The sequence below is a fragment of the Sinohyriopsis cumingii genome, chromosome 5 (genome assembly GCF_028554795.1).
Source record: "Sinohyriopsis cumingii isolate HCF-2022 chromosome 5, ASM2855479v2, whole genome shotgun sequence".
In the NCBI taxonomy this organism is placed as follows: Eukaryota; Metazoa; Mollusca; class Bivalvia; order Unionida; family Unionidae; genus Sinohyriopsis; species Sinohyriopsis cumingii.
In genome coordinates this window covers 97,041,320-97,055,434 of record NC_142965.1, presented here as the reverse complement: position 1 = coordinate 97,055,434, position 14,115 = coordinate 97,041,320, and the positions used below count along the sequence as shown (strand labels likewise).

General features: G+C 32.8%; 1 protein-coding gene across 1 annotated transcript in view; it reads left to right on the top strand.

Annotated features, from left to right (window-relative positions):
• Positions 1 to 2,251: 2,251 nt before the first annotated feature.
• Positions 2,252 to 14,115, top strand: part of LOC149799829 (uncharacterized) — an 87,422-nt gene continuing 75,558 nt past the window's right edge. Inside the window, exon 1 of the mRNA XM_089957134.1 lies at positions 2,252 to 2,404. Within this exon, the coding sequence (XP_089813260.1) occupies positions 2,386 to 2,404 (19 nt within the window). The 5' untranslated portion in view covers positions 2,252 to 2,385. The remainder of the gene's footprint in view (positions 2,405 to 14,115) is intronic.

The window sequence follows — 14,115 nt, the reverse complement described above, 5'->3', positions numbered from 1 at the left end:
CTAGTCTGGAGACGATTTTTTTGGAGAGAGAATAGTAAAAGAAACATAGGGTACTATTTTTAATGTTATTTGTTTGCGGCATTATAGGATAATCAGAAATTAACATGACGTCACCTTTGTATGAATTTATGGAGACAATGACACATTCTATGTAGAAATGTTCATGGGCAATTTTGTTCACTATACCGTAACATTTGCTGTATGTACCAATTGTTAAGATGTCACATTTAGCTGCACACACCTGGATACTATTACAAACAAAGGTAAAAATAATCCACAAATCGTCAGCCTGAGAACAGTAAAAGAAAACACGTCTTGATCTATCTTAATTATCAACCAGCTTACAAAAGATTAGGTTTGTTATAAATAGGTATTTTTGACTTAGGAAGAATTGCCTTTCATATTCTTATTCCAAAGTTTCAAAACATACGGAGCAAGCCATTGCCTAATTATTGTCAATTAAAGATCTATTGTACTGTACTATTTTTCACTCCACACTAAATATTGAAAATCAATTTGACTTTTATAACTAACAATCTTTTAGCTCTTAAACATTCTGACAGACACAAAGTGTTAAAATGCTATTGCATCGGACGAAGATCAGATTAGCAAGGTGTTTTGACATGCACAAAGTAAGAAATCGATACTGTATGGAGTGATGGTATTCTAGTCTGGAGACGAGTGTTGAGAGAGATTTTGGGATTTTCTTTGGTGTTTTGGATAGTATTGGTATTTGTGGAATCCATGTTTGCGCGATGTCATCTCCTTCCTCAACACAATGCCCTATCATCTGATAGTTGGTGTGGGATTTTAGACACTACACAAGGGCGCTTGGATTGTGTATATGGTCTTGTCGATGGTATGTTTGGTGTGGTGAATGGTATGCTTGTGAGAATTAATATTTTCTTTAAACTTTACGCTAACACAATGTATTTGGGGTAGTATGTATGGGTTGTTGGTTGGTATAGATGATGTAATCGATATTATGTTTGCTTGCGTCACATGTACTTTATTTCGAAACCTTCACCGTTTAGTTTTATAGTTACTGTATGAACAATACACAATACATTCGGGCTAGTGTTTTGGGGGTATTTTATGGTAGAGGTGGTATGTTGGATAGTGTGTGAGATTTCATATCTTCTTCATGCAATGACGTGATTAGACGTGTATTTCTGTGTATCACCACTAGGCGTTTTACCAACAAACAAAAAAATGATGAAATACAGCTAAGGACAAACAATTGTACCATTCAGGACCCATGTAAACTGTGTAACTCTTATTTAAAAAAAACTCACTTAATGTTTGGATGGACTATTTGTGAGAATTTACAGCAACAATTTTGAAAACAGAATGATTTTAGTCAAATATGTCTTCAGTTTACTGTTGTGATATGTTGCCGAAAAGTGGATTTTTCCTATTGATGCGATTTCCTAAGTGGAATGTGTGTTTATTTGAAACTTACGTAAGGAAAATATACCATGCCAAACGTAAACGTCTTGAATAAAATACTCTTTTTTATAACGCTCGCCTTCAAACTAGGCCATCGTCCCTTCTACTGTCACTCAATACATGAACAATGTGTGCGTTTCTGTGTTTGTTTGTTTGTTTGTTTGGTACCATCAACCCTTTTTTCTAGAGTGTCATCAAGTGTAAAACTTAGTAATATTGTTCATGTTGACCTCAATATGGAGCAACTATATACTGCATGTCATGTCACACATTCCTTTCCATGCGTACGTATGGGTCACTAATTTCATGTTGCCCCGAAGAGTCATCAAGTGCATATTTGCACTCAAGCGCTGCTCCATAACAAGGGTACAATTGCGTCAAGTGGCGCCTGTTGTTCTGAAGGATTACCGGGTCCAATTTTAGTACTCGAGTACCGCTCCCCTCCAAATACATTTTGTCTCTAAGTTCCACTTTTTGTCCTGAAGGTTCGCCAAGTTCATTCTTTACCCTCAGGTGCCTCACAAGCGAATTTTATTTTGCCTCTAAGTGGTATTTTTGTCCTGAAGGTTTGCGAGGTGCATTGTTTGTCTCCAAGTACCGCTTCCATACTAATTTCCTGTTATGCCTACAAATATGATTCTCATGTTAAAATCCATTGTCCTTCAAGTGTCATTCTCACTGTAAATTGCCTCGTCATCAAAGTGTCATTCGCATGTACCCTAAGTGTTATTTCTGTCCCTATTTTGCCACTTACAACTATTTTATTTGATGGTATAGAAGAAATCACATAGTTTGGAGAAAGCTTCCCCAACGACACAACATAACGAGGAAAAGTAAATATCAGAAGGAGACCTTTATTTTAATACATTAAACCCATTCTGCTGCAAATACCTCTTACGGCGTAGGCCGCCACGATAGGAGTGCTGTATCCTGTCGATGAAGTGCATTGTCATTGGTAAGTTATTATTATTATTATTATTATTATTATTTTTATAGTAGTAGTAGTAGTATCAGTAGCAGTAGTAGTGCTCTTTTTGGAATGTTTTCACTAGATGCATAGGCAACGATTTTTACTTGTGCATAATATGATATATCGATTTCCTAGTTGCACTGTACCTTGGCGTGTAGTGGTCTAAATTACAGGACATTGGTTATCTATAAATGCATGGATAACATAATGATGTGATGTGTCCCTGTGCAATGGAATAAAATAAAGGCAAAATGGAATGAGGATAGTAAACAGCAGCAAAATATTTATATGATTTGGAAATAGGAAGTAGTCAGCAAATGATGTCTAATTGTTTCCAATTAAATGAAACCTACACTAATAGTCAGGAAAAGAAATAGTACTCATTTCATAAAGTAGATCCAGGTGATAGAAAATAGTGTTCCTTTTATAACAGCATTTATTTATTCATATAGCTTTAGAGAAATGTAGTCAACTCAGAAAGATGTTATAACTTGTCTTCCAAAACAAATGATAAACTCGACTGGAAATCAATTTCTTTATTAAATGTGTCCATTAAAACTCACATCAGCATGAATTGCAAAAAGACTAATACAAGTTGTTCTATAATATTTAATATGGAACAACCTGGTTTTATTGAAGAAAATACATAGGAAAAAGTATTCGTACATAATTCAAACTCTTGCTGTTTCGAGAGACAAATAATAGAAATGGAGTTCACTTACTTGAATTTGAAAAATATTAGGACTATGTGGCCTTAAACTATTTAACAGTAGAAAATCAACAAGCTTTGTAAAATTCAACAAATAATTTATTTCCCTAAATAAAAAGTGAAATTTTTTAAAGAACCTACAGTATTGAGAAATAATCCTAAAATGTCTATCACAAGTCAAAATATATAAAGTACTAACTGAATTCCATTGGTATTCGTATTACATTCCATTACTGTATATTTTTATGCACCTGTAGTCTCGAACGTGACTCACATGCATAGCCCTTCATTGAGAATTTCTGGAACTTGTTAATTTGGACGAAGAATATACAAATGGGTAATACTTTTTTACAGCAATATAAAGTCGTGTGTAATTGTTGATAGGAAAAGCTTGTCATTGTGTTCTATTAAAATCTACGTTAGGTCTACAGATGCCCTATCTTTGTACATTTTTATCCTGTGTACAAAGATATTATTTCCTATGACCAGGAAATATGTTATCCGAATTAATATAATAACAAAGACTACCTTATTTCGAAATATACGGAAGACTCAACGCTCACTCTTACTGGTTCTGAAAAGACTCTACTTTGCGTCATAGATAAGAGACGCAGAAGGTCACGGTATAAAAGCCGACTCACATCCTATTATCGGACCAGACTTGTCAGTAACCATGGTGTGTCCTTGGGCAAGGTACTTTAATCCTATTGTCTCTGCAATAAATAACATATTTATATTGCTGAGCCGTAAGCACCAAACCAAACCAAACAGTATATGTCCATACTTTAATTTTTCAAGCCTGAGTACAAACATATAAAGAACCAAAGCAGTCTGGACATGTTATGCAACGGAAAGTAATATAAGGTTTTGTTGAGAATATAATCTAAATTGGAATTCATTTGAATAAGTTACCTGAGCTTGCATTTGTCATCAGGCTTAAACAACATGGTGAAATTAAATTATGATAGTAAATTTAAAGTTGGTAGAAATCTTTTTTCGAAATGGTCAAAAAGATAACGAACCCCATTTGATTAAAAGCTTATCATTATCAAAATTTGTACGTTTATTAGTAACTTTGTCCAAACCTCCTAACAATTGATTAACGAAGTTAGTTTTCTCGTTTTAAGTTTGTCTTGGGTGGGGTAAGAGGTAACATTAAAAGAAAATTCACTTTTAGAGATCACTATGTGGGAGGTGGATTTCAATATGTTTAGGGTATAATGGATTATAAAAGTTATTAATTCAGAATAAAATGAATAAATTCATTTAGTTGCATCTACTTCAATCGCGGACAAATCTGTTAGGCCTATAAGAGATTTTTTAACGAAAATCAAACAGTCTAATATAAATTTTGGGAAGATATATTTTCAGTATATAATAAATTGTATAATACGTTTACAACAAAAAGGAATTGTTACACATGCAAACATGAATTATAATGTAAGATGTCAGTAATATTATATCTTTATTGCAAGCACGTGAGTAACATATATTATACAGCCAATGTCTCAAGATTATTAGTTACTTAGTTTTTTAAATATATAGATACATAAAAAGCTTCATATACACACATATAGTGAACTCATAGTGGTAACTGTAACTAATTGTTATATTGTATATATTCTATTAGCTTACAGTATTAACAGTATCGAAATCCACGTGCTATACCGTTACGTTCTTTCTCTCTCCTTCTCTCTCTCAAACCTAAGCGGAGTTGAAAATATATCTCCAATATAAAAACTTCCTTGCTAATTCTAAATCACTCACAATGTATAAATCACACACACCTTTGTTATGTATAGATGCTGACAACTTCGATTTAGTTAACGGCAAATACAAGACACCCATCGTTGGGGCAACAATAAAAAATAAAATTTAAAATATAAAAATTGATGACTGTTAACTTAAAATAATTCATAAATATTTTAAAATATTAGCTTTAAAGATAAAACACAATGCTACTGCATTGTTACTACATTGCAAATGCCTTGGTAACTTACATTAATTAATATCATTTATATTGGTATGAGTCGTAAAATTTTGCATTGCTTTAATTCTGCAATCACCAGTTCCGGCCGGTGGTAATTAACTCTATTGGAAAATAGCATGTAATGCGAATCGTCTATATTTGAGTTATGCGTATACGTGATAACAAAGACAAAGAGAGCAACAGAGATAAAAATACATTTTATATAGTCCTTTAAGCTACATTTGTATTCATATGTATCCAGGCTTTAAAATTAACACTATTTATAATACTTAATGTCGCGTTTGTCGATGATCTCGCTTCAGAAAAAGAATGGGACAAAATATTATTTAATCTGTGTTAATCTTATAACACTACTTGGATGGATATTTTTTAGCCCTTGTTACTATCTTTATATTTGATCTTCTTTTTTCTCGACATTAGACTAACCTATTTATTTTAATGCACACCAAAATGCTTGGGGTCACACATTTTTCTCCCGTGACACAATTCAATCGAGGTCCTGTAGATGGTGGCGATTTTAAAATTCCAGTACAAAAATGTGATCGATCATATAACATATATTATGGTTTCTACCTATAATATTGGAGTGTGGATTTTTAGCTATCATTCAGAAAGTTACTAAGATATTTTCATTCTATCTCATATTTTGCATCGACCTGCGTATAATTTGATCAGTTTAATACACTTCAAACTGTTAATGGTAAAAAAAGTTGTTCCATCGATGGTAAAGTTCTTCCTAAACCATCGAACAAACATCAGCACATACCCGCAAAATGTGGAACAATGTTTACAAAATTATCACAGAATCATTAATCATTTATAATACATTATATCACTAAAAGGCACTAAGATTGTGTTGCTGTTTTTATTAATAAACACTTTTCAAAAATGTGTACATCAGTTTTCATCCTGTAATAGGTATGAAAAACTGACATATTTCAGCAGAGCGAATCTAAATAATTTCATAATATTTTGTTTCAAAAAATGAGAAGAGAAAGATAAGTAAATTGGTACAAATATAAGAATGATCAAGAATAAAATACAATAGGGATGAATATATAAAGAAATAAACATATTTATCGAGTCTAATATTACTATCTTTTGACAAGGAAAATCGTCCTATCAGTAGAAACTTGACCACTAAATTTGACAAGGACGATCAACATACGCATATATATGGACAAAGATAAATATATAAACATACAAATGTGACAAAAAATACATTTGTCTCATTTGTAAAATGTATGTATGCATTAAAATGCAGTGTTAGTCCTTATTTTAGGACAATCTTTACATGTAACACAAAAGATAATGAAGTAAATTTTTGAGACACTCCTATACAAACTAGGCTTGGATAAAAACCAACTTTATTGTTAACATAAAACTCTCTGAACGTCATAAATGGATACAAATTCTATATTCCATTGAAAGAGTGTCCTGACCTAGGTGTCTATTAATCTTATGATAAGTAACGCTAATTGTATTTAATCTAAGCATATGCATCAGTATTAATTTGTGCATAATATCATACACCGATTTCCTAATAACATCCTGCCTTGGCATATCATTGGTTTACATTGCTTGACATGAACGTCGTTGGTAGACTTCTTCTCACGAGATAAAAGAATATCATATGAAGATGTTCATACAAATCAAAATATTATTATGTTCAAAGAAAACAAAAACACAAAAAACACATAACATGTATTATGTATCATATAAACGCCAGTCTGTTTGATAATACATTATAAAGAAAGCGAATTTAAATCCAGATCAAAGAACTAGACTTAATATATCAGCTACATATGCTGCAAATTACAATCTAACGATAAAAAACACTTTGATTATATGTTTCCGAAATGTGCCTAATTTCATTGCAATAACAACAATAATATTCCTCCGAAAAAAATGAAATATACAAACAAGAAGAAAAAAAAGAAAACTAAGAGGACGAACGTAAAGTAACAATTATCATTGACTTTTATTCAAGACACAAATTTGACAATTGTTTTATTTGTATTCTGTGGCATCCAAATTGTTGCATTAATGTCATAAGTATTTTCAATGTCACCAATTATTTCTAACCGTCATAAGTTTTGTTTGGTTATTGGTTATCGCAGTATTATCTAATCCTTTACTTTTAATAATTCTTTTGATTGTTAGGATTTTCATACAATATTTGTTATAATACATTTGTATTAAAAAATTATGTGGCATAAAAGAGTAACTCTTTTTGGAACATTAACACCTTCTGGATCAACATATATACAGTTAGCTTATACTCAATTTGCGCCAAAAGGGAAATTGTAGATATTGAAAATGAGCTAGATGATTCGTACATTGAAGTGTTATATTGTGTCCAATTTCCTCTCGAATGCAGCTAAACTTGATGTGAAGCTTGATAAGGCTGTTAACGATATAACAGCAACGCCTGATGACAACGAATATATAGGTTTGAGCAACTGGTTAAAAAATAGAATCGCTGTAAAGGCAAGAGATCCTATTACCTTTAATCTTAGTTTAAAAGATACGTGAGAGACACTCTAGAAATTTAGGTTATTGCTATTTAACAACAGCTTACATAAATAACTTTGAAAACACTAACATACACATATTATGATGCCATAAAAAGAAGTTCATATGTCAATATCTGCATCTAATGATCTAATGATGAAAATGATAAAAAGAAATATAAAATACAAATTGTTCGCTGTGGATAAATTGATGAATGGACAATAATATTATGGAGTTTGAATATGGGCGGTAAGAAAGAATTCAAATGGAAGGGAAGCCTTCAAATCTAATAACAAATAATCATCATGAATATTCATTTTTATTTCGAATGGAAAAAAAGCAATTACTTTAGCTCCTATTATGATCCCATGAGAAATAAATTATCAAAGATATATATTTCTTCTCAACATCTTGTTCTCAATTTCTTCTTGAATCCAAGATGGCCGCTATCGCTTAACTGGCTTGAAGCAGCTGTTCCATTTTTTATTGTCGTTTTCATGACATTTTGCTTGTTGCCTGTTTTCATCTACGTTATTGTGTTCATTATGTATTGGCTATTAAATTCGTATGTGTTTCTTCATCTCCTTGTTTGGAAATGACGGCAATTAGACTTTTCCTCAGCTGTCTTGCTCCACTGTTTTTGAACAAATCGCCATCACGTGATACTCGCCAGTCAACCCGTTTGTGCTACGATGGACCCTCATTAATTGCTTTAAATGATCACTTTTTGGCTCTCCACACTACATTGTGCTCTAGACTAAACGATCTGGGATTACATTCATCATTACCTAAATGTAAACAGAAGCGAAAAAAAGAAACGTTGTTTCAAAGCTGGCAGGCGTAGAACAGGAAGAAGAATTCCAGTTATATCCCTTATTTCGGCTCCATTAATGTTTTCAACCTCAAACAGTTAGTTAACCAACCCACCCATAAAGACGGTCACATTTTAGACTAGATTCTTCATAGACCTGATAATACCATTCTACGGTCCTCCCTGGTATCCCATGACCTTGCATCAGATCGCCTCTGCATTATATGCCATCTTGAAGTATCAGTCCCTAACACTCCACCTTTATCTGCTACTAAGAGAAACCTCCGTATGATAAATAGAACAAAACTAATGCACGACATCCAAGCTAACTTAACAACTTACTTACTTTCTACCACAGAACAACTCGATAACTGCCTGCGTTCATTGCATGACAAATATGCACCAGCTACCAAGTGCAGAGTATCAAATCAAAAGTGTTATCCATGGTATAGCAGTGTCAGGGACAAGCTTCGCGCTGCTAAAAGAGACCGCCGTAAAGCTGGGAGGCTTTGGCTTTCCACCAGACTCACTATTCATAAGCAAATCTATGAAGCCTCTAAGAAGAATATCACAAATATAGTCAATGCAGCGAAATCAGCCCACTACACTAATAAGATCATGGAAAGTTCCAGCTGCAAAGATCTCTTCGAGATTACTAACAAGCTAATGTTAAGGAACAAATCCACGCCACTTCCAACTACCTTCTCTCCAGTCGACCTTCCGGACATGTTTGCAAATTTCTTCCGTGACAAAGTACAAACCATTAGAGATAAGCTTGACACCACAGTTTCAATTGACTCACCGTAGAGATGGGATACAGAATTTGAGCGGCAACCATTAGCAGCATTTGAACCTGTCTCTATGGATTTCGTACGTTCAATCGTGATGAAGAGTGCACCAAAGTCTAGTGAACTTGATCCAATTCCAATATCACTGCTGTTTGAGTGCTTAGGTCCAGTATTGCATTCATTAACTGATATTATTAATACCTCTCTCTCTCTTCCCGTGAATTCCCATCATTTTTCAAAACTGCCATTGTAAAGACTGTGCTAAAGAAACCAACACTTGACCATAACGATTTAAAGAACTACCGCCCAGTTTCTAATCTTCCATTCATATTAAAAAATCTTAGAAAAGGTTGTTCTATCCCAGCTTGTATCTCATCTGAATTCAAACAGTCTTTGCAGAATGCACAATCTGCATATCGCCCTTGCCACAGTACTGAAACTACTCTTCTAAAAGTAGTTAATGCCATTCTTTCTACGTTGTATAACGGAAAGATTACAGTCCTCACCATCCTTGATTTGTCTGCAGCATTTGACACAATAGACCACGATATATTACTTCACCGTCTCCAGCATGTATTTGGCATTCATGATACAGCCTTACTGTTGTTCAAGTCCTACTTGGTCAACAGGACACAAATTGTATCTGCAATTGGAATACACTCCAGCCCAGTTAATCTATGTTGTGGTGTTCCACAGGGGTCTGTTCTTGGACCTGTTCTCTTCATTCTGTACACTCAGTCGCTCTCAAGTGTCTCACCAATTGTACGCTGATGACACCCAAATTCTAGCTACCCAACTGAAGTTAATGCTACCATCCAAGGTGTAGAGAGGTGCATTTCTGATGTGAAATCATGGATGACATGTAACAAGCTACAGATGAATGATAATTAAACTGAGGCCATTCTGATCACAAAACAAAGACTTTCTTATTCACATCCTTTACCTCAAACAATAAATATCGGCAACACCAACATTAAATTCACACAATGAGTACGAAACCTAGGTGTTACTCTAGAGAGTATTCTCACATTGCACCAACATGCATGTTATGAACATATGCAAGGCTGCATATCTTGAGCTGAGATGCATTAGCTAAGTTCGTAAATATCTTTCAGTTGATGCCACTAAAACACTTGTGTGTTCATTAGTACTTTCAAGACTGGACTATTGTAACTCAATTATGCCTGGTTCATCTCAATATCTGCTCCAGAAACTGCAATAAGTTCAAAACACAGCTGCTCGGATCATACTTAGAGTACCACGATCAGAGTACACCTCCCCGCTGCTTTGTACCCTACACTGTCTATCCATTCGATCCAGAATCAAACACAAAATTTGTTTTCTATGCTACGTTTTGCTGTCGGACTCTAGCCCAACATACCTATCCGATCTCACCCATGTGTACACACCAGCAAGATACTTACGCTCCTCTTCTCACAATCGTATACTCATTATTCTCACTATGAAAACAAAGTCATATGGACAGCGTTCTTTTGCATACCAGGGCCCAGCAACGTGGAATGAATTGCCCACTGAACTTAGGCACAAAGACACATTCAAGAGAGCTCTCAAAACTCACTTATTTTGACTGCAAGAACAAACTTAACGACGTAATAATGTTTCCTACATTAAATATTCTCAGCATGTTTTTTAAATGTTTTCTAATTTCATGGTCTTTGTTTTTGTAATCATATCATTATATGTTTTTTATCTTATAGGTGTTGTCTAATGTTGTAAAGCGGTTAGAGCTTCTAAAGATTAGGCTCTATACAAAGTCCTCATTATTATTATTATTATTATTATTATTATTATTATTATTATTATTATTATCTGTTCCGCTGCAGACGTTTGGTAGATTAGCTTTAATTGAAATCTGTTTATTTTATTTACTACAAGCAAAAAAGTTGTGTATTTGGAATGGACTGATGATCTTTAATTAAAGCATCGGTTTTTATTAATTTGGTTTATAGTAAAAGCAACAAAGTTTCAGAGTATATTGATATGCATTATGAAAAGTCAAACACCCGTCCGAAACGTTATGTTTGGCAATCCACTTTAAGGGATAAGTATAGAACGTTCTGAGCTTGGTCTATGATAAATATTACTAAAAATTAAATAAATATTTCTGACCAAAATCAATCATTTGCTCTATGTGTGGGAATTTGCCAATGAGAAAGAACTCTATGGTTAAATGCAATGTTTGCAATGAGTTTTAGACAGATATAATATCTATGATAGATACCAAAACCCAAGTATTATAGTATATTTATTAATGGTCAGGGGTTTTCTCATGTAATTCATTTATAACGAAATCAGCGATACGATATTACTTTTGAGTTTTTCCGATGCCACGGCAAACTCATCACAAAATGTGGTGGGTGGGCCTTAAATTATCATACCAGCAAGTAATTCTATAATATGCAACACACCTTCCAATAGTACCACATGACTAATGCGGCTAATTTAATTAATACATGTGCCGAGAAAGTATTCATTTCAGATAAGAATGTTAGGTGTAGAACTATTGCAGTATTAATATACCATGATAGTACAAATCGTTGACATAATACATACCACATACGAATTCCATGATTATATACAAAAATAGTGCTCAGTTTGCATAAAACGTTATATGGTAATGAAAACTGTAGCTAAATTAATATCGTCGGTTGTCAGAGATAGTACTAGTCTGAGTGTAATACCTGCTGTTCACACATTTTTAAAGATAAAGGCGGTCACACCGTTATAGTATCTAAAATTAATGGCTTAAATTTGGATGAAAATTAATTATACATGTTAAGTTAGATCATATATCTGATTTGCAAGTATGTAGTTATGCAATGTTTGATAAATGGATGTCATGAAGACAATAATAAATAATGTTATATATATTGTAAAAACAATAGATTTTGATATTGAAAAAACCCAGAATTATTCGTTTTGGATGCCTGTTTGTCATTATATGTTAGTAGGCCCAGTGGAATAAGACAAAATGTATTGATCAACGAATGACTTAAATATTTTAGTTATGACAAAATTATTTAATATTTACAATTAAATAATACGCAACCCAAATATGAGATGCTGGAAATAAATGTTTAAAGTTTTAAAGGACAACATATGAAGAAATCTTTTAAATACATGCATGTGGGTGAAGATACACAAAACGTCATCGTCTTTCACTATATTGATAATATAAGAAAAACATTAATAAAATTAATGCTCTGTTGTCGTTAAGTAATATCAAACTTTTAGTTACGCATGTTTAAGTCAGAGGTATTATGATATTCAGGAACACATTATTCAGGAACACATTAACCGTAGTTCAAGATTCTTTTCAATGGATTTGATAATACAAACAAAAGGCAACTTGCCGATAGCCATATTGCTGGAGATGTAGATAAAGAATTTTTCTGATATCAAATTTTGACAGGAAAAGTACCGTTTGGTTTCTTTGTATAAGATACACTGACCCTCGTTATACTGGAAACCATGTTGTTTTCTTTGGAATTATCTTCAGGATAATGCAATATTATGTATAGATTGTTTAGTGTTTACAATAAAGTAACATCTAGTAATATTATGCATCATTGTAGCATATATATATGGGCTTTGTGAAGGGATGAAAATAGGAAACAATACCAAAAGTAAATTATTGATAAATGCTTGGAAAACAATAGGTTTAAAAATGTGGCTGTTGGAGAAAATACAAGGTAAATAAACATCCTAAGTAGAGGTAGCTAAACGTTTTGCAGGACGACATTAACCAATAAAAAACAAGATCAACTGATACAATAAACTGAAGGAAACCAGGACCAGGTAGAAGCATCATAACCGCATATAGATTATGCCAGGGTGTACAGCATGACACCGCAAGTAGTAAAGCAACAATCACATACTCTTTCTTCATCACGTTACCCATCTTTCGGAAGGTAATTTATCAAATTAAAAAACATTCAATTTACTAGAAATGCAGAACTATTTAACATAGCGAACTGCTTCAGGAAGACAATACTACTAGCATTGCCTTTGTGAAAAAAAATTACAAAGGCAAGCAGAAAGATATAAGAAAAATGTACAGGAAGTCTAAGTTTAAATAATAAAGTTGGTTGTACATCTATGTAATAAAATTTGAATAAAATTCGAAATTGTTTGCAATAATATCACATATTATACGAATCAAATGATTTAATAAAACGATTACAATAAATCTGTGTTTGTAATAGGAATAGAAATAAAAAAGCCAAAAAGAAACATTAACATGGAGATTGTAGAAAAACTTAAAGGAATTTCATGCTGAAAAAAATAAATAACACATATAAATATAGAAGTATAATTTCAAATAATAGAAAATGATAGAGATATTATTTAAAAGAACCCTATTTTATGATAGTGCAAATGCAGCGTGTGAAAAATCACCAAATTTTACAGTTGTGGTTGCAGTGGCAAGTGTTTTATATGTTAAAAAAATATAAATCTGCGTTGATTGATTCAGACGTTTGATATATTTGGTTTGATATTGCATGAGTAAATATTATTGTCAGATATTCTGTTAATGGTACATGGTACCAGATACATATACGTCTTGGTGCATATACTATATTGGATACGGACCTGACCGTAATATTCTAATTGTGAATAACTAACGTAGAACAACCTTTGCAATGGAGCATAACACAATATGCTGTAAAATATAATTTGCGATATAATGTTGATTTTACATCCCAAAACATTTGATTAACAGTTTTAGTTTGTATGAAAACATTTTAATAATGCATTAAAATTTAGCGACAGAAATATAATATTAGCTAATATTAATTCACCATTGAGTTGAGCTAGCAAGTATTAGAAAGGGAGAGTAAATGATAATTTAATATCTGACAA